A 22,851-nucleotide genomic window follows, 5' to 3' on the forward strand; every position below is an offset into this window, starting at 1 on the left:
GACACCCCTACTAATCGCCATTGACATAGCCCGAGCCCATGGGCTACCTTACCTAGAGGCTCCCCTCACTGTACATGAAGGACTTGCTAGGCGGCGCTGCGTGTCAAGCACGTCACCAATCCCAGACCCATGCATGTCCAACTTGTATGACTAGTATAAGGCTCTTCAACCCTTCACGCCGGGTCAGAACACACCAAGTCGTATGTCTGGCGTATGTGCATTGGCCCGGCCTGTCCCATCGGTGCGTGACCGCGCCCGTCGCATCAAATCGAAGCCCGACAACGGTAGAAGGTGGTCTCGACCGTGATGCTGCATGATTGCCAAGCGCCCACGATACCCTCGGCGCGCTCATGACTCTATGCACAGGTCAAATCAACCGGACACGGCGTCGTCCTCCCCTTTCGCTGTACACGGCACCATCATGCGTCAAATACCCAACATGTAACGCCTCTGCTAATGCCGCTTAAATGAAGGCCACTCCGTACAGCCGCGAACAAATAAAAGGAAATATGGCCGTTTGTTTGTGCTGGGAGGGCAGGGTCGAGGTGGCCAAACAGTCTTCAACGCCACAGGAAATCATGGAGTGATGCTGCTCTGGCGCCGGGGACCGACATACTCCAGTTCAGTGGGCCCGACTGCGCATCTGCCTGGTCGAGCGGTACTGGAGCTTGGGCATCAGATCCTCAATGGCCTCGTCCGCATCCAAAGTGGCGTCGACTTCGAGGGTGTTGATGGCTTCGATGGCCGGCGCCTTTTCGGGCTCCATCTTGACGCTGGCAGCCGCAAGCTTGCCGGGCTGTTTGTCCGAGTCCGACTCCAATTTTTGCATGTCTCTCCTGATACTGATGGGCCGCCTGGCGCGTGGCTTGTTCACCTCTCCAGACTCCGCGGCCAACTCAGGTTCCTCGCGTTGGACGCGCTCCATCTCCTGCGTGGATGCCGCCAACACCTCGCTCATCCGTGCACGGATCTTGTTGATCTCCTCCTCGCAGTCTGCGTCCCTCAAAAACTGATGCGCACCGTGCTCACACGTGCACTGGACGAACTCGAGGCCCTTATCGAGAGTCTCGTAGATGTCGGCCGGCTGGCTGTCGCCGATGATGCCGCCCAACCTGCCGTACCTTGAAGCGGGCATGGGCCCGAGCCTCCGCGTGCTCATATATCGGAGGGATGGCAGGCCGTCAGTCATGCTGTTGTCGTCTCCAGGGTTGCTGTCGTCATCGGGCATCTCCATCTCAGCCATGCGCTTGATCTGGGCGACCCTGGCGGCCATCCGCGCTTTCCGCATGAGGTTCCGGCTGGTCGAGACAAAGCGGACGAGCTCGTCGAAAAACCCCTGTACATAGCTATCGTAGTAGACGATGATCATGCTCCTCGTACGGTATGTGGTGGGTGGCCCGTCAGCCGAGGCCATTGAATCTGAGCGCCTCTTCTTCCTCGTCTGGCCTTGGGCTTTAGAGTGCGCAGCCTGGACGGCCTCTCTCGCATGCTTATGCAGAGCCGCGCGATTTTCACTTTCCGGGCTCGAAGGGAATGGAGCGGCCGGGGGAGGGGGCATGTCACCCTGCTGCTGCCTCTCCTCGAATTGGGGAACTGGTATGTTCGTGTCGTCGGTACCCGTGTGCATAGGTCCGTCGTCTTTTGGTTTGAGCGACTCGGACGAGCCCTTGTTCCGGAGCGACCTCGCGCTCGAGTTATTGGACTCCTGCCCCCCGAGGGCGGCCAGCGCAGCCTGGCGGCGATCGATCTGGCCGCTTAGATCATCGAGGCGGCGCTGCCAGTCGGGGATGTTGTTAGTGAGGTTCTTGAGGGCGTCCATGGCCATCTCGCGCGGGTCCTTCTCCCGCGACGAGGCCGTCTCGGGAGGAATCGTGACGGGGCGCTGGGCGCGTAGCACCCAACGCACTGATTTTCAGAAGGCGAGGTGCTGGATTGAGGGAAATGCGCCACGTCAAGGCGGGTGGCCGTTGTGTCGTGTCAACTGGGGTGTCTCTCGGCGCCGGCTATCGGGCGAGCATGCTCAAGCAAGGTTTTTGGGCCGGCGGAGGGACGGAGCTTCGGAAGGGTCTTTCGGGGCCGTCGCCGGTGTTCGCAGAGCCGATGAGACGGAGGCACAAAAGAGGGAAGCAATTCGAGACAGTGTCGCGTCTGTCAAAGACGAAGGCTGAAACGGATGCGATTGTGCGCGTGCAGTCGCACGGCACTAGCGAGGTTTAAAAGGGACCAGCCAGAGAGAGCGAGGGTGCCTCCACTGCGACAGCTCACCTCGCCTCGTCTCATGCAAGAGGCGCTAGCGTGGGCGTGGGAGCTCGCTGGGGCGGATGCGGGAGAGCGACCCGTCGGGGGGGCCGGATGGATCTGGAGGGTCTGGCCTCGGCGGGTTGGCAGGGCTCTGCGGGGTCCTCCTGGTTGGACGCCTCGGAACGTTGGCGCTACTAATGCTTGGCGGTGCCGGGCGCTGCTGTGGTGCAGTGCGGCGCGGTGCCGGGGAGGAGACTTGGGGCCAGCAACGTCGGGTCCAGACAGGGTGACGCAAACCTACTTCGTGGAGGTAGTCGCGATGGATGCTTTGCGGGCTGACTTGTGTGGTTTTGTCGGACCGCCGTGTTCCCGGCGGCGATGGCGGCTGTGACTGCCGTGGTTGTGGGTGGTGAGACTATAAAAAAAGGTCGAGCGTATTGTTCCTGCCGACAGCACCCCTAAGAAAGTACCTGGAGGTGAGCACCTCTTGTACAAAGCACTCAAGAAGTATCAGGTCGGGATGCATTGGGTGTGCGTACTGTAATCGTGGCCTTGGATCTACCAAGTACTGCGACTATGCAAAGTACCTTGGGCAAGGGTTCCGGTCCGCGTACGAGGTACCCTCCTGACAATGTATTGAGGTAAGTAGGTACGACCTGACGTGTAATTCAGGGCGATGTACGGAGTGCTGGAGTGCACTGGCGGGCGGGCGCGAGCCCCCGTGTTCCCTCTCCGCTGCTGAAAGGACACCGGGCAGCGCACTGTCGTGCGCGTGAGTGGGCGGATGAAGAAGCAAAGAGTGAGGGCGAGAAGCTCGGCCACAACAGGGTGGGTGGGATGCCATGATATTTCAAACCGTGGCGCCCGGGCTGGCTCCCCGTCCGGGTTGCATGTTGCCCTCCTCCAGCCCACCCCATCGAAGTGAATGTTGCTGCTGCTGCTACGAACTGCGGCACCACGCGCGCACGCAATAGGTAGCTCCAGCCACCACCTCAGGTGCCCGTCTACTGATACTCCACAGCAAGGCCCGTAACTAACTTACTAACTACTATCAGATAATTACAGCCACCTCAGGTCCTGTTCCGTCACGCCCTACTTCCATCGTACCGCAGGTGTTGCTTAGGTGCCAGCTGTTTATGGGCTCCGAGGACTGGACTGGAACCTTATTATCGTCGCCAACTGGAACAACCCTTATAGCACTTCGTAGCCACTAGCGGGGTCATGGCACCAGAACCCAGTGTCCACGCTTTCAAGCCAAGCCCTCACGTCCAGCGCCATCGCTGCCGCTATGCAGTGCGACAGAAAGTCCTGAGGAGAGTCTTGAGGTGTTATCGTTTGACGGAGCGCTCGTGCCCTACCGAATAGGCCGTTGCGTAGCTAAACGAGAAAAACGACCGCCGCTGCGGGCGAGGGGGGCGGAGAGCATGGGAGCAACATCGAAGCCCAAGCAGACACCTCCAATCATCCCTCCCACCCCAGGGCCAGCAAGGCCGTCCAATGGAGCCCTGTGCGACCCTTGTGCGTGCATGGGCTGCCGACGATGCAGCCAGAAGGAGGGGGGGGAGCGTGGAGCGCGGTCGCAGGGACTCTCCTCTGTGGAGCCGCGACTCGAGTCCCAAGTTCCCAACCCACTGCCTCGTCGGACAAGCGAACTTGTTGACGGGGCCACTTTCGGGCAGACCGACTAACGTAATACCTAGCTACTAGTTGACTGACTGCCGTGTTGATGGCATTCCCCTGCTGAGGTGGTGGGCGCGAGAGTCGAGCATCCAGCCGGGGAGTCGAGAGGAAACAAAGGTTGGATGCTCGGACTCAACAGCAGCAGCGGACCTGCATGCAGCGCCGTCGATGTCCCTTCGACATTGGGCAACGCGGGATCGAGCGAGTTTCATCTTGATGCGCGTCATGCTAGCTAGCTACCTTACCTACCTTTCTTCTGGTTTTCCCCTCCGTGCTACTGTGCTGATAGAGCGGCTGTGTTTGAGGTACGTCCGGACGGCAATGCACCCCGTACACCGTGCCTGCCCGGTTTCTGTCCAGGTTTCAGCAGGCACGACCTACCAAGGTTGGCAGGTACCTGAATACCTTAAGCAGGTACTGGAGGTACTTTGTAGTGCCTTTCGCAGCATCAGGGTACCGTGCAAGCCATCCAAGTTACTACTAAGGTGCTGAGGGTCAGAGAATGCCCTTGGAGGTCTCAGTCATCATCATCATCATCACCATCATCACCATCATCATCATTAATCATCATTACGGTACCATTCACCTCCCGGAGCAGTTCTCAACTAGACGGGCCACGGATTGTCGGTTGAGCAGAGCCCGCTACCAACTGGAACACACCGCGAAACCACGAAAGATGCACAAGCAGGTCCGTCTCCACTGCCTGACGTGCCCGACTGGACGTGCCTAATAGGGTACCCATGGAGGATGGAGGTCAACAACTACTAGCAACGCTTCAAATTGGTCCGTTACACGCAGTTCTCTATGTCTTGACAGAGAAAAGCAGCTGCAAGTTCCTCGTACCCACCCAAAGCAACAAGAGCCCCAACTTGCCCCAAAGCACCTGGCCCATGCAGGTGGAACAACCTTTGACCCCTCTCCAATTCCGGGGATCCATAGCCAACATCTCTCCCCCAACTGACAGCGATTGCAGCAGAAGCCAAGCCGCCGTTGTCGAGGCAGAGCTGCCAGCCAAAGGAGCATGGGACACGTTGCAGAGGCTGCAAACTTCGGAGCCAGAAACGCCATCATGCACCACAATACCGACGGAAGACATTGCCATTGCCAGGGGTCTATGCCCTTCAAGATGCGTAAAGAACTGCGTTCTGGCCCGTCCATGCTCCATGCCCCGGCCATACTTGCTGAATTGTTGGTACCATGATACTCCTATCTGTTCGGTCATGTCCGCATGTTGCAGGGACCCCCTCTCAAGCGTCGACCTGGGTTCATCCTACGACGGCAGATGGACAGCCACCACGTCCTACCTACCATCGCTTCATCATGCACAAACTTTGCCATTTAAGCACAACCCGAGGAAGCGGGGAAGCGAGTCGTCCAAATACTCCAGTCCTGTCCGAGGGCGCGACTCGTTTCCTCACCGAGTCGGGGGCAAAACGACGACTCAACCTACCATGACGTTTGGTCCATAGACCTGTCACCGGTTCAAGGTGCCTCGGGTGGTTCGGGCTCCGAACAGAGCACATGCGTTCAACTGCCAACCGTTTTATTCGGCCCAGTCGCCGATCGTTGAGGCTGTCTGTTGGCCGCATGCACTGGAACCAACGACGGTGCACCCACCATCTTATGACGAACATTCCCCGAGCGGCGGAACGCTTCCGCGTTGTCAAGACTCAAAACGCTGCGTATACTGTACTTCGTGCCTACCATTGCCAACTTGCTCGTCGTCGCCGCCATCGCCTCTACAACATTGCGTGCGCCAGCGAGTGTTGAGGCTCGTCTCGAAGTCCATTCAGACGCTGCCTCCTCCACTCATTGAGACTACCCCATGTACACAGACTGATGACTGTCGCACATATGAATCAGTGCTAGCCCCCCCCCCTCCCCCCCTCCGCTTGGCCTTCTCGAAGCACACTCCAGCGCTAATAATGAGCCGCCCCCGGTCCGCACAGTGGTGGCGGCAAACCCCTGCTGGTCAGCCAGCCAACAAACGTGGAAACGCGCCCGGACTATCGGCCAACTTGGGCGACTGTTCCGCACTGAGTGCGTGTACGACGAGGCAGTAAGCCGGGCAACTTCGAGTTGTCCAGACCTCCTTGACTGCGAAGCGGAAGGCTCAGGGCGGGATGGTCGGCCGGCACGTCCTTGATCTTCGCTGCAAGTCTACGCTACCGTCTCGTTTTGTGACTGAAGACCTCATTGCCCACATGGCGCAACGTTGGCTCGCGCTCTCACTCTGCGGCCGCTCGTGACTGCAGACTTCTGCTCTGGGCACAACTTGTACACGGCTGCATGTTTCAACAGGTACTGTAACAGTAATGTCGTGGTCAAGTTTGGCTTTCCGGACGTGAATGCCAACTTGCAGGTTGGTTGACCCGGAGGGAAAGTTTCCCAACGCACAATTCGACGGCGGGCTGGTCCTGCTCGACAACAACACCACTGCGACTTTTCGTCTTCTTGTCTCACCCCCTTGGGTGCGCATCCCATCGGTTTGGCTTTTGGTCTATCCTGGAGCCGTGCGGTAGTGTGTCCCCGACCGCCTTGTCACTCGTTACTTGACCCGCATACCGCTGTGCTCATGCTCCGCCAGCAGAGGACGAGAGAGACTTCCTCGTCACGAGGCTATATTCGTTGGGAGCCCTACCGTCGCTCATGGGTGATAGAATCGTGGGCTTGCCTTGACCAGCCATCAGCGCGCCGGCCACATGGCGGCGATGGTCGGGCGTCCAGGCTCACAACGGCAAAGCCAATCTCATCGCGGATCGGACAGCCCTGTTCCCCGCCACGAGCCAACCTCTCCGCGCACTGAGACGGACCGTCAGCTCATGGTGCCATCCCATCGAACCTACTGCGAGGAGGGGCAAGGGTCAGCGGATCACACAGGCCCTATTGTTATTAGTATAACCCCGCTGCCGTCGATATGATACGGCGGCTGGCACGAAGTACGTACTTCGTGCGTACGTATCATGGGCCGCTCCGGCCAGAGCCTGAGGGCCGACTCCTTATTTGGACATGACTGCCTCCCGGCTTCATTTCCCAACAAGCCCGTTTCTCAGCGATTCTGTCAAAGCCGGTTGCACCCCCTGCCCGCAAGGCAGTGAGTGCCTGGCCGCAGGATGGCGAGCGAACCAGGCGACGCAGGCCCGCCGGTGCCAGCAGGTCAGACGACCCGCTCTCTTGCCGCACCTACGGGCGTTGTGCGTGATTTCCCATTGACAAGTGCGCCTCCATCCCAAGCAGAAATCCTGCTTCTTTAGGTACGTACATATGTACATGTGCACCGGGGTTTGTTGACGTGTTGCCTCGCGCGCAGCCGAACCCAGCCCGTTTAGCCTCTCCTGAGCGGCCTGCATTTTCTCGGCCCCCACCGTGACGACCAGGATACGTAACTACTCGCCTGCTGTCGCAATCCTTCTTGTTCAGAGGCGCCGCTGGGCCCTTGTTGACAGTCACTTTCTTTCTCATCCATCCAAAGAGATCCATGGAGAGACGGCAGGCCCATGCGACTCGGTCATAAAGGGATAAGAACTACGAAATGCGTATGATGGATATGCCGGCATAAGGCGGCTGCGTGTGACTGAGACAACATGGCTCGGTGTCATCCAACGAGGCGTCGTAACAGTCGGCAAGGCAAATGAGAACGAGAGGCGCCGGACGGTTGCAGGCGATCAAACAGGATACTGGACTGCGCAGAATCGACTCAGGCCTGCCAGGCGGGCACTGCGTCATGCATGCAGTTGCTCTGTCTTGGGTGGGCATCGCTTAGCACGCCCTCGTCCACTCACATGATGCAGCGGGATGAGGTGGGGGATGCCGTTGGCAAACCGATACGGGGTCTTGACCCTGCTCGGCGCCGTTTCCTGCAGATTTGGTGGCATGCGAAGCAATGCAAGCTCCTCGAGTCCAGACCCTACTAATACGCACTATGGCTGACCGCCCTTGATTCATGGATGATAAGGTCAACTTGTCGACTTCGATCTGGACGTCTTGCTGGGCGAGCGCCCCAGGGACCACCAGTTCCCAAGAACATGCTAGGTAGTATGTCGTTGCTCAGCAAAGTACTGCTCATGTCCCGAGATCGCACGCTCTTTGTGTTTGAGTTTGTATGAGACGTGTGTCGATGCATGTGCTTCATAGATTAGAATTCTACATGTCCCAATGGCCGCGGCGGCGTTCACCGGCACCCAACAGGGCTCACATCCCATGTATGTCTGACTTTCACATTATAAGAGTCTGACGGCAAACAGTCCCACTCTGCCTGGACTCGACGCGGCTTCGGAAAGACTGGAAGAGACGCGGACGCGGCAATAAGGTGTATATTGAGGCACAGTCTGATGACGACAGTTCATGTCGTCTCGTAGAGCTGCTTTCGTGTTTCATTCACGGCCACAACTCCGTCACCTTCCAGCTATCCGAGCCGTCCTCGTCCTCCAGCTTGTAGTTCCATCTCCGGCCATTTTCCGGGTCCGACAGGTCCACCCGGTCGACCTCGTCAGGGACAATCACCACGACGCGGAAGTTGCGCCTCGCCACCTCGTCCTCGAGGTCCTCCACCCGCTGGCCCGGACCCAGGCCCTGGCCGGGCTCCTGGCTGCGCGGCGTCCCCGGCGGCGGGTTCCGAAACGTTCCTCGCATGAGCGGGCCCAGGTTGCCGAAGTGCGCCGTCACCTCGCGGCTCCAGCTCCAGGGACCGGCCGTGCCGCCGTTGACGCGCCGCATGTGCGGCTCCAGCGCGGCTCGCACCGGGGCCCCCGTCTCCGAGTCGATGTCCGGCCCGAGAACGTAGGCTCGGCCCCGGAGGCGCCACTGCGTCCGGTCCTCCTCGGCCCAGAAGACACCCTCGACGAGGCCGCCGCCGCCAGACTGGTAGGTTCCGCCGCGTCCCCCATCGCTCCCTGCCGCCGCCGTCGACTCCCCCTCCAGCTCGGGCATCTTGTCCATGCGAGCGTCCGTCGTGAAAGTGGGCAGATGCGACGTGAACGTGTCCGGGTTCCGCTCCGCGGGGTTCTTGGGGTTCACGCTGAGCGCCGCCCACAAGCCGCGGAAGACGACGGTGCGGACCCGGGGCGCGGCGGCAACGTGCTGCGACGACAACGGCGATGTTGTTGATGGTGATGATGATGCTGATGATGAGGCGCGGTCGACCTGGCGCAGGGAGCTGAGGGCGAAGACGGGCGACTCCATGCGCTGGATGTGGGACAAGAAGGTCGCCCGCCAGGGGGGATCGGCTGGCACGGGGCTGCCCATGGCGTGATGATGGCGTCCGCGGATGTGGTTGAGTGTCTGCGTTGTGCGACGGACCGCTGCGCTCTGTGCGTTCATGGAGTAACAGAGCTGACGGAGTCGGTGAGTGTCAAATTTAAGGTGCTTGCCATAGGGTGGTGTTGAGGTGAAGTCATCATGAATGCGACCCACTCACTACCGGGCGGCTGTGCTTGGTCTATGATTCATGACCCCGTACCTACTTGATACCAGCCTGCGGGCTCACTATTCAAATCACCAAATTCAACCGGCATGGCTCGTGAGTACCAATACCCCAATACTACATCAAATCCAGGAATTGGGCGTAGTTATCGACGCATGGTGTCCTTGACGGCCTTCAACCATGACACCCACTTCCTCGTACCCTATACTTTGCAATGAGCATCGCGAACCGACCCGCATGCTGGTTCTGACGGGTAGCCAACAAAGGGCCCAGAAGTACGCCGTTCAACCTCGTCGGCTCTCTAGCTCGAATATTTGATTCCTTGAAATTTATCACGAAAGAAAGTTAAAAGGAGTGCTGGGCTGGGGGAAGAGCCATAATGCCTCCTTTGTACTTGCAACATGCCTAGTCACCGTGGCTGCGGCATGGCGTGCTAGTAATTGCCGGCACGTCCGTGTCAGTTCGACTTCGCCGTTCTTCTGGTCGATTTACTTGGTATTAATTCCTGTAGTCGTACTCGGTTAGAGAGCATCGAGGCAGTGAAGGAGGGTTCGTGCCTTTCACCATGCACGTGGCAAACCTGTCGTGGTCTCGGGCTTCCCAATGAGCACCGCATACGATCGGCCGCCTATTTCCCCAACATGGCCGCAGCGTAACTAACGTAGTTACTGGCCACCACTGAAGCGGTCGATACAATACTTCGTACACCCTGCCATCAATTCTCTACATTGAGCGGTCGGTCACAGCAGTGACGTATGTAGGCAAATAAGGGTGAAATCGGCAAGCGGGCAGTGGCGCAGCCGGTGATTGCCGTTGAACTCGCCGTTGAGCAAGCCCGAACCTAAAGGCCGTCGTCTACTTTATCAAGAGCGCCGGAGCGCAAATGCGCTGTTCGAACGTGCGATAGCTTAGTCACAAAGCGGCTCAGCGATTTGTTCGACATGATCTGACTCGGTATTCGATTACAGACAGATGGCCCGGCAGGTCAGGAGGAGCGGGCTTCTTGGAATATTTTAAGTTGGTATTTAGTATTGGGCGACGGGACCCATGGAACGCCTGGGGCCGTTCGACGAGGCTGGATCGGGCTGGGCCGTGGCACGGCAACTAGGCAAAAGAAGATGGTTAACTTCGGGCTAGCCGGCAACGGGGCTCGACGTCGCGGTCTGGATGTCGCCGTCGACGGTGCATCAAAAGGCCCGGTGGCGAATGTTCCGGTGGCGTAAACCGTGTGCCCTCTCGGTGTCAGCTCTCGGTCGTGTGCAGATATGCATGCCGGCGCCGCGACGACAACAGCAAAGCGCCGAACGCGGGGGAGGCCACACGATGATGCATGGGTGTCGTCTGGGACTTGTGTGTGTGTGTGTGTGTGTGCTCACCTCGCGGAGGAGACGGGCGGCTGTCGTTGAGATAGACTACTGGAATACTAGGCAAAAAGTTGCATGGTCTGGCAGCACGCTCGAGACTCTCGCGCCTCTCGTATGGTATGAATTATTGCTGCTCCCGTCATATCGTCGCTGCTGCTGCTGCTGCTGCTGCTGCTGTTCGACAGCGGGGCCTCGGCGCTCGCCTTTGAGGTACCAATAGGTGTGGTGGGCAAGAGCGACCGACCGACGGTGACGGTGGTGGTGCTTGCTTGCTTGCGCTCGATCTGGGCCGGCCTGTCAGCACTCAGTTTCTCGCCCACCCCATCCATCGCCAGGCGTCTTATTTCCAGCTCCCCTCATCCCCCGGCTTTCCCCTCATCCCCCGTTTTCTGAACCTGACATTGCCTTATTTTCCATCGTTATTCCCAGCGCCCAAAGCCGTCACCTCCGCCCTGCGCCGCCATTATTCCCGGCGCGCATCGTGCATCTTTCGCGACACGGGCTGCTGGATACCGAGAGCGCACGGCGTCTCACCTGTCGGCCCCGTCGTCCGAGACAAGGACGCGCGCGCGCATTTGCATTGCGACCAAATTTCCCAGACGCCCCGAGCGGAGCCGCCCATGGACGTGCCGTTGCTGCATCACCCGCACAGCTACCAGCAGCAGCAGCAGCAGCACCACCACCACCACCACCACCACCACCACCACACCACCACCAGCGGCGGCACCCCCACCGCCGCCGCCGGTGCTGCTGCTGCCGGCTCTTCTGCTGCCGCTGGTGGCCCATCCACCGCCGGCGCCGGCGCCGGCGCCGCCGTCCTCACGCCGAATTCGGCCACCTCGCCCTCGACGACTATTCCGTCGCCTGCCTCGGCCTCGTACCCCCGCTCACAGGACGGCGGCAGATACGACTATGGTGTCGACTCGGGCCAAGAAGGCCCAGTACCCGCTGACGGGCCGCCCAAGAAGAAGCAGAAGCGCAACAAACCCACATTGTCCTGCCACGAGTGCGTCGAGCGCAAGACCAAGGTAACAAACAAGCCTTTACTGAAGCCTACCCCCTACCTCCTGTTGTCACTCGACACTGCTCTATGATGCCGACTTGGGGAAGGGGCTGCGCCTTGGCAGTCCCTTGCCGATCCCCGCCCCTGACGTGTTGCAAATTCCGTATCGACGTTGAGTGCATAGAGCAGCCAGACTGCCCGGAGACTCGTCTGGCTGCCGCTGAAATATGGCAGATTGTGATCAACCGAATCTGTTGAAATCGAGGCTGACGTAGATATCTCATAGTGCGATAGGGGGCGGCCACATTGCCTAGCTTGTGAGTGTCGCTTTGGCACAGCATTTTGAATCGCAGTCTGTGCGCTTACAATCCGGTGCAGGCATCAAAAGGCAGACGGAATGTCGATATGCTCACGTTGCGAATCTGCTCGAGTAAGCGCCCCTGATGAGACCTGTAGGCATGTCCGATACTGACACGCCGTTACCAGAGAGACCTCGAGGTCGGTGGCCAATGGCCGTCGCATGACGAAACCGCCCAAGAAGAAGCCTGTGGCAGATGGCAAGTTGTCAATTCCAAACATTGCCGACAGGGGCGCCATCGTTGATCATGATGCATCGTCGCGCGGTGCTGTTGCGCTTTCCCTCGGACTTCTGTCACACGTACCGTATTCAGTAACAGGAGCCAGCAACGTTTTCGGTATTGGGTCCGAGCATCCATTCGCAAACTATTGGACATGCGAAGGGGGCCTTCCCGAGGTCATTTCGGTTTTGCCCGACAAGATACAGGCCGACATCTTGTTGGCACGTTATTTCGAGTGCGTCGACCCGGTGTACCCAATGATCCACCGGCAAACGTTTTACGCCGACTACGAGCACTTTTGGCAGTTGAACGCGCCGGAGAGGAACAAGACAGATGCCGCCTTTGTCGGCCTCATTTTCGTCATGCTTGCTCTCGGCACTCAGTTTGTGACATCGACGTCGCCTAAAGAGCGCAAGCAGACGGCGGAGTTCTACGCTTCAGCCAGCAATCAGGCCTTGCGCATGTCCTCATACTTGAGCACAGCGTCACTTAGCTCCATTCAGGCCATGGTCCTTCTGACGTACTTCCTCATCAATGACAACCATGCGTCGGATGGCTGGGCCTTCGCCGGAATCCTCATTCGGCAAGCATACGCGATGGGGCTGCACCGGGATCCCAACATAGGTACGTCTCTCTCATCGCGCCCTGTCATGCGTATTTGGGTCTGACCGATACCAGTGACGCCCAACGCAAACCCGTTCGAGAAGCAGCAGAGGAGGAAAGTGTGGCAGGCCGTTCTCTTGCAGGACACGTTTCTCACCGTGTTACTGTCCCTTCCACCATCAGCAACACACACCGATGTGTCGGTGGAGGATTTGTTGGACGACAGTGCCTCCATTGCCAGTAGTGACCCGATGGATACGGCGTATATCCGGGGCTCATGGATGCTGGCGAATCTGGTGCAGGAAACAATCTGTTCACCACGATCGCTAGACCTTCCCATATGTGCAACGGCGAGGCACAAGTCGAAACTTGTCGCCGACTTCCGTGCAGTGTACAGATCGTTCCCTGACGTTTTCCGGTCCTGGGACGCGTACAGCCTGACGAGACTTGCAGCGACCAACAAGCGAATCATCCGGCAAACTCTGTTCCTGACCAGCAACTACTTCCACAACCTCATGTTGGTTCACGCGTCTGAATGCCCGGACGTGCCTGTCAATGTGCGGGGGACGCTGGAGGCGGCGCATGATGCCATAAGTGCATTCTTCTTGCTTTTCAGTCTTCTGGAGTCGGAGGCGCGCGTCTGGTGGGTGTTCCAGCACCGCGCATTCCTCGAAGCGCTGTGCATCGGCAACGTCTTGCGTGAGGTAACCAGGGAACCCAGAGGCAAGGACCTTCTTTTGCGGGATCCACTGTTTGTGAGAGCAAAGGCGGACATCTGTGAGTACTACGTGTCGCTTGAGTCACGGCCGTGAGATGACGCTGACGACATCGACAGCGCGTATGATACAGATAATGCAACTGATGGACGAAGAGGGTGGTGTCAGTCTAACAAGGGTCAGCCTGCTAAGCGAGTATTTGGAGTGATGTCGAGAGTTGATCGTCGTGGCATATATCGGGACAGGTACTGAAGCGAATAATTGATGGGGCCGCGGCGCACTTGGCGCTTGAACAAACCAACAGTTCGGGCGCTGGCCCAGCGGAGGGACTGTTTGGTACTTGGGCCAAAGCACCTTTTTAGCATGAAAATGCATGGGAGTTGCGATGCGGCCCGAGATACCGCAGGGGACAACCGGGCCTGGTCAAGGTGACCAGGATGGGGCACCATACAACTCTGTCGGCTGGACAGGACAGGCAAGAGGCGATTGTCGGCGAGTATTGGCCAGTTGTTGTTTGCGAGGGCGCGAGGGTCTTTGCTCCACGAAGACGTCAGTCAGTGACCTACCTTTGTTTTTGCTTGAGGTGGCTGAGGGAGGAGGCCTCGTCAGCCCCGGGGCGCTAATTGGCCTAAACATGCGGCTCAATTCACTATCTAGGCTAGGAGGAGGCTTCGCCGAGCAGGCCCCAGCTACCGATGGCATTGTGGCTCGCGGCTGAGCCCGTTGTTTGGCTCCCGGATTTTGACCGTGTGATGCACAACAAAAGTCCCCATGTTCATGGACGGCCGAGACGGAGGGTCGCTTTTGAGCCTCACCCTCGGCGCGAGGCACGAGATTCATAGAATAGAACGAGATACTTGATATGTAAAGACTTGGCTACCTAGAGAGCGAGTCCACAGCACGGGGATCGATTCGACGACTGGAAAAGCCGCCCGCAATCGTTTATCAGGTCTTTGGGGGGACGGCCGCTCTATTTCTTTTGCTACAGTATGCTCTCTGCACAGGAAGGAACATACGAGGGTGACTGCCTGACGAGTGGACGTGTGGAGCGGAGAGTCAGGTTGCGCTCATTTTAGTGGTTGCGGCAGTCGTGGCAGTTCCTTGACACTTTATTACAGGGATGCATCGGGACGTTCGTTCCCTCCCACGTAAGGTAAGGTACGAAGTACTAAACACTAACACCTGACGCACACGCAATCCCCTTTACAACCCTTGCAGGCAGCCGCCTCGCTCCCTCTTTCTGTCCTGTTCTCTTCCACATTCCACCCAGACTGATTCTGAGCCCAGGCGGGCTGTACGTTGCACTGGCCTTGCTGGGCAGGCCTCTTCACAAAACGTCGGCTCTTTGAAGGCCGAAACCGTCGTCAGATCGCGATGCGGCGAGGGGATCTTTACGGAGCTGCCACGGCATCGCTGCTGTTGGCACACGCCACACTGGCTAGGCAGGCTCGAAACGCCGCCAACGGTACGATGCTGCTGCCTGCAATCCTGACATACCTAGGGGACGGTCGGGGCAAGCCCGCTGACTATGGTGCTCTGCCACAGACGAGTCTGTTCCCACAGCGTTCGTTACACTTGATGTTCCCAATAAAAGCAAGACGACTGAGGCGCTGGTAAGCCTCCCGTGCTCTATGCCAAAAGACTCGGGGGTTGCTGCCCCGCAAGAGATTCTCTGTGTTGACCCCCTCCCAAGACTTTTCGCCTCGACGTCGAGCAGTCCAACCATGCTTGTGACCAGGGAAACCTGAGGATCAACGGTCACCGGCTCAATCAGACCGTTAACGGCGGTGGCCAAGGTATTATATCAAGGAGCGGCGATACAGCCGTCAGGGCGAACTGGCTCTTCAGCTGCCTCCAAAGCGAGAAGGCACCATATGATCAGGCCGTGTCGGTGACGGTGTATGAGGTTGACGGCCGCCCGATTGAACCTGCTGGCTTTGAGACGTTCTTCCGACAGCGGCATCCTGTATCGATTGTTGATGTTGATGGTGCTGCTGTCGTGAATCGGCTGCACACGTTGTCAATCCCCCAAGCCGGGACACAGGAACGCCCTCTGACAAACGGTGTCTACGGGCAGGACAAGAATGAAGCCGAGCCTCGTCCGACGCTCGCGACCGCCGTTCAAGACGACATTCACAGCAAAGTACAAGAACTCGATCTCTTGCGCATTCAGGCCCGTCGTCTGGGCGACCTGATTTTTGAGAAAGAACAAGCCATCGCCCAGCTCTTGGGGAAGAAACCCCCTGTGCCATCTGTCAAAGTTGACAACTGCGAAAGCATTCGCTGCGTCCTGTCGTATCTTTCAAGAAAGTTCAAGGATGCAACAGGTACCCTCGGGAAAGACTTGGCGGAGCTGAAGGGCTTTGTCGCCGACGCGGATGATGTGCGGCTGCCAACGCCCGATGACTTGAATGCAGACTTTTGGCGAGAGGCTCAGACTGATGACGATGTTGAAGATGAGAATGAGCCAGATGTATACGAAATCACGAACAAGGACGGATCTTGGGAGTGGGAGGAGGAAGTAGTCCTGACGGCCGAGGAAGTGACTGCGTTGCAAGAAGCTGACCGCCACGCCTACCGATTCCATCGTCGTCAACCACGAGTCAGCCCCCCTTACCCCCAGATTTTAATGCAGCCTTTTTGTGGGCACGACTGACACTGCTTCTAGCTCCTCACAGCTATTGCATTAGCAATCCTGGCTATCTGCTCTCTCTCTCTTTGGGCCATTCACCATCTCCATCGTCGGACCCGCCAAGCATCCCGAAATGAAACCCAAGCGCTGGGCTCTACCGAATGCCAATGGAGCCTCCGAGAGTCGTGCGCTGAGCGACGTGCCCGCCGCCAGGCCCGCAAGGAATCCGTCAGAGCCGTTGTCCAAGGCCTTCTTTCCCGCTGGAAGGGCGCCAGGCATGACGACCTGGAGAAGACCGTAGAGGAGAAGGCCCAAGACGTGGAAGAGGGGGATACTACGATGGAGGAAGAGATTGCTCAATTCCGAGAGGCAGCGGCAATGGTTGGCGACATCGTCGCTGCTGAAGAAGGGCGAGCACGGCGAAGTCACCAAGGCCAAAACGCCGTCGATGTTGGAGGTGATGAGGCAGACAGTCCCCCATCGTACGAGAGTGTGTCAAACGAGTCGTCCGTTGTGGCAAACGGGTTCAGATATACTCCTGGCTCGTCGCCCGACAACTCAGACCATAGAAAAAGCGGTGGGGGGTCAGGTTGGTAGGCGGTTGCCACAAACTGACATTCATGTTGGAAGGTCAGGGCAGATAATTTCCAAAACGGCCATAAACTTCAGGTCAAGACACCCTGGTAATCACTATGTACAATTGTAATTGCAAGGTCACGTTCCGTGAAATGTATGAGACGCGTGCGATGTCATCTGACTGTCGATGTGCACAAACGTTCGACAAAAACTTGACGAGAGCAAGCCCTACGAGCGAAACAAGTGTTTGCAATTCAAACACAATACACCACGGGCATTCTCGGCTGGTCTCTCGGCTGCTGGCTTTCTTATTTATCCTCGCCATATATTGATTGGTCTAACTAAGCAAGGTACGGGTACGACTTTGTTGGAGCATGCAGATGATATCCAATGACAAAAGACTCTGAAACCAAAAAATGGAAGATAAAAAAAAATCGAACAGGGGAACGAAAAGTCCACCCGGTTTCCCAGAAGCGTTGAGGCCGCGTGCGTGTCCCCACCTCTGTCGGTCGGTCGGGAGGCAGTCGTTGTTTGTCGGCGTCGTCAGGGGGGTGCGCCAAGGCGAGCGGTAAACACTGCGCGGGCAGCAACACGCCCACACCCCTAGTCGGGGAAGAAACAGAAGAGGGTGCAGGAAGTGAAGCCGGCGCGAGTCTACATGGGCGCGGAGGCATCGGCGCCGGCGTCTGGAGCACCGCCGGGAGCGCCACCGGGAGCGCCACCGGGAGCGCCACCGGGAGCGCCACCGGGAGAGGCACCGGGACTGTTGGCGTTGGGGCCGTGATTGCTAGTCACCCCAATGGAATTGTCACCACCGGGGTTCTTGGGCTTGTCGGCAGTGCCGTTCGCGATGTTGTCATCGCAATTATATTGTTTGCCATGGACCATGGCGTGATGTTTTCTCTTGTCCATTTTGCACTGCTCTGGGGGTCAGCAGATGATGGAGACTTTTGCACGGCTCTTCTCGGGACTGGAACTGCACGCAGGGCAAGGGGCCATGGCAAGACTTCACTCACCAACCAATGGGCAACCTTGCTGTGCAACGAGTGGACGAGCGACTTCCCAACGTTGCTGCCCAACAAGGGAGCCGGAGCGCCTGAGCTGACGCTCATCAGGGCGACGAAGACGACGGCGACGGCGTTGAGGCGCATGATCGTTGCTGTTTGACTTTAATTGAAAGCAGGCAAAGGCGTTTCCGAGTCTAGGGTACGGTTCGAATTGTTCTTGGTACAGCTCGTGCTTATTGGGTCTGTGAGGAACCGACCTGAGCTGTTGTTGTTGTTGTTGCCGTTGTCGTCGTGATTGTGGTTGTGGTTGTGTTGATGATGTCCAAAGCACCTTTTCCTCGGCTGGCCACGGGCGTCTTTATATGCACAAAGTCGCACGGCACGGGACGCTTTTACTGGATGACCCCTTTGAGAATCGTCGTCGGGCTATGGCGAAAGGGGGGCCCGCAACATACGCAAGCCGCGCGCCTCCCTGTGACGAAGACACAAGGGAGATAGATAGAGTCCGGACGGGAGAGCGGTGCGGTAGTTGCCACGAACAGACGCCCGATGACGCCGCCCCTTGTTCGCGGTTACATAACGAGCTATCGCTTTGCGCGCGAGCAGGCGTGGGTGCCGCTGGCCGCACTGAGAGCAACGACCGGCGGCAGGTGCGCATCGACTGTGGCATTACGTACGTTGATGTGTGAAAACGATAGAGACATGAAGGGTTCGAGGGGCGGTGCCTGTTCCAGAGTCGCGCGGGGACGTGTCTCTCTCCACAAGAGGTGTCTCTTTCGGGTGGGATCGATGGGAGTGCGCAGTGCACGACGACGTCTGAGAGTCCATCGCATACGTACGTCGACTGTCGCAAGCAGTAATAAAGATTGATTCTGAAACAACGACTTTCTTCAGGAAAATGTGGTGGCATCTATCTGCCTTGGTCTCCATTGCGACTTCGTTTGTGAGACGTAATGAGATGCTTTTTCCGGGGCCAGAGCGATATCCGAGCGTCCGCAAAGTCGCCATCACGCGAGTTGCAGGCTACGCGGCCGCATCCACTCGAAAATCCTGCTGCCAGGTCAATGCTGGCAGAAGAATCAGTCATTATTCAACGAGCTGTGGTACGTATGCGCGTGCCTGCGGCTCTCGTGCATCGGACGAGAGAGTTGCGCGACGAGCCACACTGCAATCGCGCAAGCTCCAAGCCCGGGTAGCTTCACGTCACCGACAACTGCGCCTGCACACAGGCCTGGCTCTGCAGCGTCGCATTCCTGTGCCCCATAAAGACACACTGACGCCTAGCGTTGTAGACGACGACGCCTGGGCCGGCTCATTCTCCGTGCCCGCGATGCAGAATAAAGCCTCGCGCATTGGACTCTTGCCATGTTTCGCCTGGCAGTGGGACTCTGCACATAATGTAGGACAATGATTACGACATGCTCGCCATGGGAAGCTCTGATCCTTGGCTGTCGCACTGCGCCTGCTTTGCGCTCTGCTCGGGGTCCATGGAGGTCTTGATCTTGCGGATGACGCGCGCCGGGTTACCCGCGACGACGTGGAAAGGCGGCACGTCCTGCGCAGTTTCGTCAGCTTCTTGTCTTTGCACACGCGTGCGTACCTTATCGACATAACCCGACGTATTGTGAGGATAAGAATAGAGAAGAAGAAAAAGAAGAAGGAAAAGGGGCAGCCCCATCATGTCCGAGCCCCCCCCCCCCCCAAAAACGTACCTTGGTGACGACACTACCCGCTCCCACGGTCGCGCCTCGGCCGACGGTGATACCGGCTAGAATGGTGACGTTGCCGCCGATCCAGCAGTCCTCGCCAATGTTGATGGGCTTGCCCGACTCGGGCCCCCTCGTGCCGTCGCGCAGCTCCGGGTCCAGCGGGTGCATACCGCTGTACAGCGAGACGTGCGGACCGAAGAGGGTGCGCGCTCCGACGGTGATGGTGCACGTGTCGACCCACGTCGAGTAGGCGTTGATGAAGACGCCCTTGCCCAGCTTCACCTGGGTTCCGTAGTCCATGAAGACGGGCGCCTCAACCAGCGGTTCGTCGTCGAACTGCGCCTCGTCGGCCGCCGCATCCGGCAGCTCTGTCGGCATGGCCGTCGTGTCGCCGACGACCCTGGAGAAGCTGTCAGTCGAGCCATCGTTGAAGGTGCTTGCGGGCATGTGGCTGGAGGGTTGAGGATGCTCTCACTCTCTCCAGAGGCGGACCAACTCCCGCCGCGGCGCCACGCCGGCGAGGGCATTGTACGCACGCAGCGCCGTCTTGCACCTTGTGCGCTCGGCGACAAGCTCCGGCGTGAGCGCGTGGTAAAGCTCGCCGCGAGCCATCTTCCGCTTGTTCTCGGACATTGTAGGAGATGCCATGCCTGCCCGCCGTATGTGTGTGTGTGTGTGTGTGGTGTGGTGCGCAGGGGGACAAGCTCGATGCTGTTTGGGATCCCTCTATGAGTTTCCTTGCACGCCTGGGGACATAAGACGCGCGGTCTCCCCGCAATTCCGCAGCGACCGGGGAAAAGGCACGAAAACCAACGTCCATGCCTTGCTTCGGGGCTAGTGGGTAGTAGTTGTGGGGAAGACACACAATATGCCATAAGCCCTACGGCGAGGTGAGCGCTACGACCGGCATCTGCATTCTTGGCCCTCATTCATCGTCTACCCTTGCCGAAGATGAAGTACTCAAAGTTCTGGGCTATTGTCCGGATTCCCTCTTCGAGCGTCCAGCCCTTGGCATCGCAGACCCGACGGTACATGTCTTCAAGGGCTGCGTCCATGCCGGGGCCGGCCATGTGCAAGTCGCTTTCAACTAGCACGCGATCGTCGGGCACGGCGCGGACGACGTCGGGGAACTTGGCTCGCCCCGCATCGGTGCTGAGATTGACGGCCGACGAGAACGAGACATAGACACGGCTTGGGTTGGTTGGGTTCATCCACTGGTTCAGGACCTCGACAGTACCGCTATAAGAATGAAGACAGATTCTTGGAGGGTACGGCTTGCCGCCCTCACGATTCGAGGAGTCCGAGTCCGAGTCCTGGTCCTCGGCACCTGGGGCAATCATGCGTCTCTCACGGCGGGAGGGGATATGGCGCTGGTGACCCTTCCAGCAGGCCGAAACGGTGTCGTACAGGATGCCGGGGGCCTGCACGCCGTGGACGCTGACGGGCCGGCCCAATTCACCGGCCAGCCGCAGCTGGGCACGGAGAATGGCCTGTTGGTGCGGCATGCAGACGCGGTGACGGCTCAGGAGGCGGCCTTCACGACCCCCCGGTGTGAGTTCTTGATCCCTTAGTGACGTGATGGCCGGGTCCCAATCCCGTGGCAGGCGAAAGGCGCGATCAATGCCAATCTCACCAACAAGGGAGGCATCGGGGAAGGACTTGAGGCGGTCACTGCTAGCAGAGAGGAAGGAAGAGAGCGGGGACGGCGTAGGCAGAGCGACGATGAAGGCGTCGTCGTCGGGTGGAGGGGTGAGGACGGCGCGGTAGTGCATCCGCTTCGCATCTTGGAGAGCCTTAGCATCGGCACCTTCCGGGGGCTGTGCGTATGTAGTCGTGTTTTTGGGGCCAGTGCCAGTGTCGTCGTACAGCTGGTGGGAGAACCAGGGGTGCCATCCGAAGGCGGGCACGACCTTGCAACATGAAGACGGAGACGGCGCCTCGAGAGGTGGCGGGCCGGGCCGGAAGCGGGAAGCCACGTCGGCAACGAGCTGCTGGTCCTGAGAGCGGGTGGCCATGATGGCGAGGACGCAGGCGCGCATCGAGGGCAACTGAGATTCGAGGGCGGCCATGGTGTCGGTAGGATGGCAGTGGGCATCGCACACGGCGAGGCGCCAGGGGAACGACTCGTCCGCGTTGGCGGGCGGCGGCGCCTGGGACGACGACGCCTCATGCCGGCCGTCGGTGTCGTGCTCGCACATTGCGGGCTGGTGAGGGCGAGCGGATGGATGCCCGATGCGTGACGGCACGTCGTGTTGAGAGCGCTGCGGCGATGATTTCGCGCGGAGAAAGTGAGGCCGACGGCAAAACAATGATGATGACTGAATTCTGGGCGACAGCTGACTTGGGTATCAACGGACCTTCCAATGATGACGGGCCTGGCCTGGGATGGCCGGAACCAACCTCAGGCAGGGTGTTGAGCCGGGCCCTGTGTGAGCAGAAAGTGCCCGGGCGCCCTCGACTCCAGTTGGAAGCGACCTGTAGGTAACTGGCGTGTCCACCGCACAGGACGGGACGGGACGGGAGCTTGCAAGGGGCGCCGCCCGCTAAATTCCCCCACGCCCGCCACTGAGGGAGGCCTGGAGTGGAGGCGGACAGTGGAAGGAGGGAGGCCCGAGCTAGGTACCTGCACTAACAGTGCCCGGGGTAGGTACCTAGTGCTGGACGCAGAGGGACATCCCTCCTTGTCAGTGGAGGGCAGCAGCCCGTGGACTCTAGGTGGAGTGCCAGCTGGACCCCCCTGGCCGGTGGTGGTTCCGGGGCCCTGGGAGTGAGTGGATGGCTTCATTATCAACAAGCGCCTTGGACAGCGCAAGCCAGCGGCCCGTGTGTGTGTGTGTCAGTCAGTCAGTCAGTCAGTCGTCTGCTCCTCCTCTGCGATCCTGGGTCCAAGGGACGGGGATCATCATGGAGGCTACATTCAATCCATCCATCGAACGAGCCCAGCAGCGCCCTCTTTTTCTTAATCACCCGCGTAAAAGTCTCGTCTTGTGTCGCAAGCGCTCGCGGCTGCATGGATCTCTGCAGTTCCCCGCTTGGGTGGGCGATTGCTGGGATCCAATTGAACCCTTTCGAACCGGACCATCTTATCATCATCCTACCAGGTACACTTGATACCGAGTAACGTAGTCGAGCTGCCAGCTGTCTCGCACCCACCGAGGCCCGGCCACGAGGCGGGGCTCATCGTGCGTCTCCCCATGGCCATCTGAGCTCGCCTCATGGCCCCGTTTTTCCAGAATGACACGAGTGCCCGCTGCTGCTGCTGCTGCTGCAACGACGACCCGGCCGCCGACCGCCCATCGACCTACATCCAATGTCGACAA

The 22,851-nt window shown here is 58.8% G+C and overlaps 8 protein-coding genes across 8 annotated transcripts; 2 read left to right on the plus strand and 6 right to left on the minus strand.

Annotated features, from left to right (window-relative positions):
- Positions 1–622: 622 nt before the first annotated feature.
- On the minus strand, positions 623–1,825 carry JDV02_007928 (uncharacterized protein; the record flags this gene model as incomplete). Its single annotated transcript, XM_047989477.1, has 1 exon — positions 623–1,825. One exon carries the CDS (start codon positions 1,823–1,825, stop codon positions 623–625), a length of 1,203 nt encoding a protein of 400 aa, XP_047845479.1.
- Positions 1,826–4,704: 2,879 nt separating this feature from the next.
- JDV02_007929 (uncharacterized protein) lies at positions 4,705–5,498 on the minus strand. Its single transcript, XM_047989478.1, has one exon. The coding sequence runs from the start codon at positions 5,141–5,143 to the stop codon at positions 4,724–4,726; it is 420 nt and encodes a 139-aa protein (XP_047845480.1). The 5' UTR covers positions 5,144–5,498; the 3' UTR covers positions 4,705–4,723.
- Positions 5,499–8,298: 2,800 nt separating this feature from the next.
- On the minus strand, positions 8,299–9,240 carry JDV02_007930 (Pyridoxal 5'-phosphate synthase; the record flags this gene model as incomplete). Its single annotated transcript, XM_047989479.1, has 1 exon — positions 8,299–9,240. One exon carries the CDS (start codon positions 9,238–9,240, stop codon positions 8,299–8,301), a length of 942 nt encoding a protein of 313 aa, XP_047845481.1.
- A 2,087-nt stretch (positions 9,241–11,327) lies between these two features.
- JDV02_007931 (uncharacterized protein) lies at positions 11,328–13,815 on the plus strand (the record flags this gene model as incomplete). The annotated part of the gene is made up of 6 exons (XM_047989480.1): positions 11,328–11,735; positions 11,997–12,027; positions 12,089–12,140; positions 12,197–12,912; positions 12,967–13,668; positions 13,727–13,815. 6 exons carry the CDS (start codon positions 11,328–11,330, stop codon positions 13,813–13,815), a joined length of 1,998 nt encoding a protein of 665 aa, XP_047845482.1.
- Positions 13,816–14,981: 1,166 nt separating this feature from the next.
- JDV02_007932 (uncharacterized protein) lies at positions 14,982–16,836 on the plus strand (the record flags this gene model as incomplete). The annotated part of the gene is made up of 4 exons (XM_047989481.1): positions 14,982–15,072; positions 15,153–15,220; positions 15,301–16,209; positions 16,276–16,836. The coding sequence occupies 4 exons, from the start codon at positions 14,982–14,984 to the stop codon at positions 16,834–16,836; spliced, it is 1,629 nt and encodes a 542-aa protein (XP_047845483.1).
- A 633-nt stretch (positions 16,837–17,469) lies between these two features.
- Positions 17,470–17,966, minus strand: JDV02_007933 (uncharacterized protein; the record flags this gene model as incomplete). The annotated part of the gene is made up of 2 exons (XM_047989482.1): positions 17,470–17,733; positions 17,832–17,966. 2 exons carry the CDS (start codon positions 17,964–17,966, stop codon positions 17,470–17,472), a joined length of 399 nt encoding a protein of 132 aa, XP_047845484.1.
- A 1,267-nt stretch (positions 17,967–19,233) lies between these two features.
- On the minus strand, positions 19,234–20,164 carry JDV02_007934 (uncharacterized protein; the record flags this gene model as incomplete). The annotated part of the gene is made up of 3 exons (XM_047989483.1): positions 19,234–19,377; positions 19,535–19,931; positions 20,007–20,164. The coding sequence occupies 3 exons, from the start codon at positions 20,162–20,164 to the stop codon at positions 19,234–19,236; spliced, it is 699 nt and encodes a 232-aa protein (XP_047845485.1).
- A 296-nt stretch (positions 20,165–20,460) lies between these two features.
- Positions 20,461–21,729, minus strand: scn1 (Cut9-interacting protein scn1; the record flags this gene model as incomplete). Its single annotated transcript, XM_047989484.1, has 1 exon — positions 20,461–21,729. One exon carries the CDS (start codon positions 21,727–21,729, stop codon positions 20,461–20,463), a length of 1,269 nt encoding a protein of 422 aa, XP_047845486.1.
- Between the last annotated feature and the right edge of the window lie 1,122 nt (positions 21,730–22,851).

Source organism: Purpureocillium takamizusanense, chromosome 7 (assembly GCF_022605165.1).
Source record: "Purpureocillium takamizusanense chromosome 7, complete sequence".
Taxonomy (NCBI): domain Eukaryota; kingdom Fungi; phylum Ascomycota; class Sordariomycetes; order Hypocreales; family Ophiocordycipitaceae; genus Purpureocillium; species Purpureocillium takamizusanense.

What these genes read in the sequence shown, in the direction of transcription:
- JDV02_007929 (XM_047989478.1), bottom strand. Translation starts at nt 5,143, where the DNA reads ATGACCGAACAGATAGGAGTATCATGGTACCAACAATTCAGCAAGTAT.